This window comes from Merops nubicus, unplaced genomic scaffold, assembly GCF_000691845.1.
Source record: "Merops nubicus isolate BGI_N331 unplaced genomic scaffold, ASM69184v1 scaffold11554, whole genome shotgun sequence".
Lineage (NCBI taxonomy): Eukaryota > Metazoa > Chordata > Aves > Coraciiformes > Meropidae > Merops > Merops nubicus.
Window position 1 is genome coordinate 32,579 of NW_008603646.1, and position 7,755 is coordinate 40,333.

Here is a 7,755-nt window from a genome sequence, read left to right on the forward strand (position 1 = left end):
TGATAAGAAAACTTGTGTGGAGTCTCTGCAGTAAGAGGAACTCCTTTTGAGGATTTTCATCATTATTATTGGGCTTTTTAGCATTATTGCTGCTCCTGGGAATATGCGTTCAGGTATAAACACAAAATAAAAAGACAACCTTTAAGTTGGTGGCTATGACCAAAGTAAAAGACAAGAGAAAAGAGAGGAAGGCATTAATCCAAAGGGAATACCAAGGAAACACTAAAAGTATTGTTCAGAGTGATGGCCCATGACTTGGAGATAGCAGGGGCTCAACCATTGCCAAATTTTATCACAATAAATATTGTCTATAATACAATATTTTGTATTGTATCCTTGTATCCCGTCTTGTATCCTTGGGGTGTTGCATAACGGGTGATAAAAGAGGGAGAGAATCTTTTGCAGCTTGAAAACATCAGACTTGCAGGAGTGACTTACTGCCTTATCAACAAGAAACTGAATCATCCTATAAACATCTAGCACGAGGCATCTAACACTACTACATGTCTGACACATACTAGTTTGTGCTAATTTTATCGTCATCATTGTATTTAATTTCTGAGAAAAAAAATGAAAAAGATCCCTGTCCTGTAAGAACAGCAGTGGAGACTTGCCAGACCGCAGAAAGAAGGGCTGACAAATATGATATCTTTGGGTTTGGGAGGAGCGTAAAGTGGTAAAACCAAGAGTCTGACCAGGTCTTGTATGAAGGGGCTGAAGACATTTATCTGAGACTAACACATTTCTCACTGATACAGATGTGATGTATGAGGGTCTCTTTTGTTAAAACCTTGTCAATACATCATCTGACCATTTCCCAAAATGGAGGAGAAGCAACTTCTAGATCGCTCCACCTCTGATGTTCAGTGTGGTAAAAAGTTCTTTCCAGACTCTCGTCCTTGGGACTCTGTCTCCTTGGGCTCCAGCCGTATTTCCAGTGAAGACACGAGACTTAATTGCCCATTTCCTAAACTCAGTGGTCAAGGTGGTGATAACTTCTACTTTTGCTGAGGGTTATGTGTTTTCACAAACAAATCATATTAGCTACCCTATGGCTCCCACAGAACAGCTGTTTTATATTTCAAATGGCCTTTTGAACTGGAAGAGATCTTTTGTGATGCTACAACAAACAAATCAGACTTCTTGCACTTTAGTAGCATGCTTACATTATCAAAATCCTCAGAGACAAGACATTTTGGTTGCTGTATTCTTGGTTTGAATGAACCAAAATATTCAAAGCAAAGAGCAGAAAACATCAGAATTGTACATGATTTTATGAAAGCATAAATATCAGAATATTCCATATTCGTTTTCATGTCCAAAGCAATCAGGCTGATAATATTTTATCACAATACCTCTCACAGCTATGTACTTTTAGTCAGCTACATTTTCACACCAAAATGAGGGCGTTTTTTTTTCCAGCCAGCAAACATTTTGATAATTAACTGCAACTCCCATTAAACAAATATTTCTTCCTGCAGCCAGGTCTTTTGGCTCTCATGGGAAACAGCCTCACAGCAGCTGAAGTGTGATTTTGAAGGTAACAGCATTCACTGTGCATCATTTTGCCAGCAGTCATGGAAAAGCTGGATGAGCAGATGCAAGACAAGAGAAGGTCTACAATGGTGTGGAGTTTCTTCCTGTCCAAGCCTAGTCATCCACACTAAGAGTTTACCTTTAGGTCCCTCCTGCAGTGATCAAGCAAAGTATATTTGCATGGTCAGTGAAAGGACACAGATGGATTTTCATAAATGTTCTAGGGTGGTTAACTCATTGATGTATCCCAAATGCTACTGACCACTTCGGAAGTCTTTGAGTATGTTTTCTGAGCCTCTACCTGTATGCTTCCTTGTATTGTCTTGCACTGCTGTGATCTGTTCAGGCAGACATTGTGCTCAGTCCAGAACACAGCTAGAAACATTACGTAGCACTCACTTCATCATACACAGTGTTAGCTGCTAGTCTAACACTATGACAGGGTACACATGTCAAAAATAGTATATTATATGTGTTTACAAGGAGCATGTCCAGACTGCAGTCACTTTCTTTTGATATTTGTCCATTCTTTGGAAATCGCTGGGGTTTGGACAGTGATTTTCGAATGGCTCAGAAACAAACGCCTGAATGAGATCAGATGACTATTCTTTTAATACTAAAAAAATATTTTTATTTGAAGGTTCCCTCAGTTACTGCTTTCATTAGTTTCTAGGTTTGCCCCAAGACACTTTAATAAATGTTTTGGAAGTGTGACTAGCCAATTGGACATCTGGGTTTCAAAATGTCACTTCACAAAGCAAATCCATTGCCAGTACTGAATGAACTTATGTTACCTCAATCACATGAACACATTTTCCTGGAATTGTAATTTTTCTTAAGTAATATTTCCCTAGCAGTTCAAGAAAGTATCTTAATGTGGTTTCTGAGTCACATTGCTAATTAAAGTGAAAAGTTTTGCCTGTTTGTATGGCACATTCTCTATGTGCAATGTGACATATGATATAGCAACATGATGCAACATTTTTGCAGTTTAACCTGGCTCCAACAGAATTCCCTTCCCAACTGCACACAAATAGTGACCACACTGCAGTTGGTGACAACGGGTTCTCAAAACTAACACAGCACGTTTCCCGTCTGAGAGTGTGGCTCACAGAGCCATCCTGACATCCCGATAAGGAGGAGAGCAGTCACCCCTTTCCAAAAGGTGTTTTTTGAGAAATGGGAGGGGGAGAGACAGTGAAGTTTGGACTTTCCTAGTTGAAGGGGTTCCAACATGTAAAAGACTGTCAGGGCAAAACTTCAACAAGGAATTTTTAAAGCATTTCCTGATGAAAGAAAGAATAAAAAGAATAATGCTCAGTCTTCAGAAAACCCATGTGGAAATCTAATTGTTCAATGAGGACTCAGGCTGGCATCCTAAGGCAAGCAGCTGACGTGTGAGGCAGAGGGCTTGCTGCCAGCCTTGCCGTGCGTGGAGCCAAGGAGCCCCTGCCTGATCGATACCTGCGCCGCTGCGCTGTCCCTGTCCGAGGCTGCCCACTGCTTCCCATCACGAGACCGTTTTCCACTTGTTTATAACACTGCCAGACGTTACATGTTCAGGCTGAAACTTTCCATGCCGGATGTCTGCTTCAAAACAATTTAAAGATTTTTTTTTTTTTCTTTCTCTGTCAAAATAGTTTGACTGCAGTTGAGGAAGAAACACCTTCTTTATCCACGCAAAAAGGGTTTTCTGTCAGTCTCGTCTTTGCAAACATCTGGCATTTCCACACTGTGGATCACTGATGTGGAGTTTTGACACCTGAGGAACCTTTGTTGGCCCAGATGTGTCTACTGCTATATCTGAAAAATACATCCAGATGTAAAAACCTCTGAGAACAACAACAACCTGCCATGGTTTAGCAGCTAGATGCTCAGCAGATGGGGTGCTGTGCTGATCCCTCTCCATTCAGGAGCGGAGCAGGATGTGGGTGCAGGCTACCACAGGTCCAGCCCATGGGGCTGAAAGCAGAGATCCTGACCTTCCTCTCCCTCAGGCCACAGGGGCTGGGCAACCAAGGAAGGGAAGGTGCCACATTTGCCTGCAGAAGGGGAAGGAGGTGAACACTGATGGAAGAGGGCAAGACCTGGCCAAGGAGGCTGAGAGCATCTCGGAGGACCAGAACTAGAAACTGGGGTCAGGAAAAGAAAAGCTGGGAAGTTGCGACCATAGGGACAAAGCAAGAAGCTAGGGATGGAGGAGGGACAGAGAGACCATGTTCAGATATGACTGAAAAGCAAAAGAGTCTGGTAGGGCTGTCTCGGAGGAACCCGGACAGACCTCCAGAGAGTCATTGCCACTCAGGAGGAAGCAAGTTGGAAGAAGGGTGACATATGGAGAGCACAAATGGGAGCCCAGTAGAGCAACCAAGACTCTGAGTCCTGTAGGTGAGGGAACATGGGCCAAATTCTGGAACTAGAACAGGTTAGGTAATGCAGAGAGGAACTAGAAGCTGAGCCTGGTGGGCAGGGGACATTCAGCCATGGTCTGCACACGGGGGAAAAAGGGACTCCTGTAACCAGAAAAGGACAGCACTTCTGAAAGGCTGGGAAGAGCCAAGCACAACGGAGATACTTGCTGAATCACAACAGATCATACATAAGCTTTTTAGCATTCATGGCATTAATCAGGATGTTTGCAGAAGTGGAATAAGAGAGTATTTAAATCCTTAGACCCCTGAAACTCTATCACATGACACCCCACTGACACCACCTGATGGTTTAAACCATCAAAACGTTTAAAACTTCAGATGTCCTGGGCAGACCTCAGCTACTTGAACACATATAATGGGGGAGAGCAGGTTGCTGGTGGTTAACCCTTCTTGGGTCTCATTAATTGTGTATTACCTGCATCCTGACCTTGTGGTTTTTACCCAGGAAATACGCCATTGGTCTTAAAGAAATTTAAAAGAAAGTAAAGTATGGTAGATGAATGCAATACATCACTTCTGTGTTCTGCAAATTCAATTTGAGGTGCAACCAGTAAGAATAGGCATAATCCTGTGCACCATTAAACACTGTAACATGAAGGACATTTTGTGGGGTATATCCCCATATATTCACATGCAAAAGCCCACATGTCATACATACTAAAACAACCCAGAAATCTAACATACCGTGTAAAACATTAAAAGGAAAATAATCAACTGCTTAGCCAAAAATCTCTACACAGAAAGCCAGAAGAAGTGGAAAAACAGTCTTTTACTTGTGGCAATCAGTGGCCATTTAAATAAAACACAGCCTTTCTTGGTGTGATCTACATGATACCTTTAGGAAATTCTTGGAAAGTACCAGTGGTTTGTTATTAGATACAGTACCCTGTGGCTAAGCTGGCTGCTTGAGAGTGTTAGCAAAATTTCAGTGAAACCAATTACAGATGTACCTATGTTGAATGGACAATCGTATCACAATGAATAAACTATAAACCAGTTTAAATTAGCAAGAAGTGCTCTTGCATTTATTCTAGGCAAAGCTGGATATGATTTCAGAATTTAACTACAAGACTAACCAGCAGTTTGCTGTTCTGCTGACTAAACTTGTGTCCCATGCGAGGACAGAATTATCATCACTGCCAATTAGACAATGGCTAGCAGGCTATATTAGAAGCACTTCTTGATTTAAATAAAGTGATTCCTACGTGTGAGAAACCAGCGCTTAGTCACGCAGGGCACAAAGGCAGTGCATACAAAACTGATTACTCTGATCCTAATGCCTTCAAAGAACTGATTGCTGAGGTTGTAAATAAAAAGCTTGTGAATGGTGAGCAGGCAAAAGGGGTTAGTCATTAGTCATCCTGAGGCACACATCGCTCACCACTTCTAACTTCTTATGCTGGCAACAGCAGCCTGCAATTAGGCACATAACTTAGCATTTCTTTCCTAAAAGACAGGTCAGCATACAGTGCAGTTCACAGACTAGTGTGTGGTCATCTCTTGCAAGTGGGAGGTTTTCTGAAGTGAAAACAGAAGTATTAGCTTGTTTTGCTCTCTTATTGAAAAACAAATAATTTGTTCTGGACCACACACTGAATTAATCATTTTGGGACACACTGCACATGTAGAAACTTGTTCCAGTTTTTGTTCCAGTTTTTCTAAATGATTGTCCTGGATGTTCCCACATGGTCTCAGGAAGTCAGCTCTGAAAAATCCTGCTTTCAAGGTGAGGCTTTAGTTTAAATTTTGCTGCATGTATTATATTTAAAAGAAAGGTTCATTCTCAGGCAATGTGCTTTAGTACTACAAGTTGCCACTTATTTTAAAGTCCTAGATAACATCTCCTAATAAAATGAAAGAAAAATGTTTCTCTGGTTTCTAGAAAAACAAGTGAACAACTGATGAACACGTGTACTGAGAGGAAAATGCTCAATACCAGTGTACAAATTCTGCAATTGTAAATACTTGAAAGAAAAAAAGTATATTTAGTAAGTATTCTAAATGCTCTGACCTGCATTCTTGTTTAGATTTTGCTTTTATTTTCCATGACTGACACTAAAATTTCAACTTAAGAACAAAGTATACAAGTACTTAATAATAACCAGTAAAAAGACGAAATATTAAACAGCAAATATGGATTTAACTTCTTTACAGATTCTCTTTCATCTATGCCTATGAAACATCTGTGCAACAAAACCATCACAAAAATCACCCCAAGCACCAAAATAGCAAAAATACCGCCACCTTGCACATTAAATATAGTTAATTCTGGCAATTTGGGTTATTAAGGATGACAGTAAATAAAGATCACCTACCTTCACAGATCCATTCTCATAATCAGATCCTTGCAGCAGATGAAGAAAAGAAACTATGAAAATATTGACAGTTGCCCACGGTTTGTACATTCTGAAGTTTTAAATCCACAGGTTACTCAGTCGTTGTCATACAGCTAGAGGCGTCCGTTTCAAAATGCATTTCTCTATGACAAGTACAGAAAAGAAAAGCTTCCAGAATCTCTCATAAACTCACAAAGGATTCCAACATCTGAGAGTCAATATCTGGTTCTTTACTGCTTAAAACAATTGTTAGTTCATCTATAGAATGTGATTTCTTAGAGTAGAATTTAGATACATTTGAAAGAAAATCATGATAAGGGTTTAAATAGATATATATCTGTATATATACACATACACACAAGTGATCAGGTGTGGATTCCAGTTAATGAAGCTAATATCTCTTCCATCAAGACAGAAAGAGGCATTCAAAATCCATCTGTGGTCCAGAAAATGCAAGAAATCTGCTCTATTCTGTGCTCCGTGTTACAGCAGGCTTTTAAGATGGTAGTGTAATGGCCAGTGTTTTGAGCTCGAGAGCTGTAATCCAACTCTGTATTAAAACTTTTTTCACAACCTTCATGGAAGCTTGCAGAAGCATGTGTCTTAAATCTGATACAGACTTTGGCAGTAACACAGTCAAATTTTGGCTCTAATCCCATTTTGTCCCTACCAATAGCACAGCAGTTTTCAAACTAACTGATGCAATCTAGACTTCCATTATTTTAAAGAAGATTACCTGAAACATGAAACTTCAGCACACGTTCTTACACAGCACACATAATTTAAGTTACTTCTTTAAAAAAACAAGAGAGGGAGGTAAAGGAAAAGAGAAAGACTGACTTTCTTTAATGTGCTCTCTCTTGTGTGGCATAGGCTTTTCTGAATAGATTTTTAGAAGCAAAGTTCAAAGCTATCTTTGGCAATAAACAAGATTTTTTTATTTTTTTTTTTTAATGAAAGCTCATGAAGCTACAGATATAAAAGGAAAAAAAAAAAAAATCTATTTTTATGTCAGCAAAACACAGCCATTATTTCTGCCCCAAGATGTGCATGCATTTTTAATATGTTTCCACAATTTAAAACCAAACTGAGATCTAACTTTTAAAATTATGAAACAGAAAAAGGCTCTGATAATTAGGCATATTAAATCTGTATTGCTGTACTCATATAATATATTGTGTTCAGGAGAGTAGTTCCACTCTTACATGGCTCAGGGTTTGCAGAATCCGATTCTGCAGTTATTAACATTAAAGAGTCACATACCTAATATTTCAGAGGACTGGTTTCCTACCTCTGACATCCAAACAGTATCTCTCTTAAATACAAGTCATGCTTCTTTAACTATCTTTAGCTTGCATAATTTCTTCTTAAGTATTTATCACAAATGGACATTGGAGAGAAAATTATTTGAATCCAGTCTTTCCAGCTGTTGTCAGTTAACTGAGTCATTA

General features: G+C 39.6%; 1 protein-coding gene across 1 annotated transcript in view; it reads right to left on the bottom strand.

The window, feature by feature from the left end:
• FIGF (c-fos induced growth factor (vascular endothelial growth factor D)) overlaps positions 1 to 6,909 on the bottom strand; it is a 28,204-nt gene extending 21,295 nt beyond the window's left edge. Inside the window, exon 1 of the mRNA XM_008938744.1 lies at positions 6,284 to 6,909. Within this exon, the coding sequence (XP_008936992.1) occupies positions 6,284 to 6,373 (90 nt within the window). The 5' untranslated portion in view covers positions 6,374 to 6,909. The remainder of the gene's footprint in view (positions 1 to 6,283) is intronic.
• Positions 6,910 to 7,755: the final 846 nt, after the last annotated feature.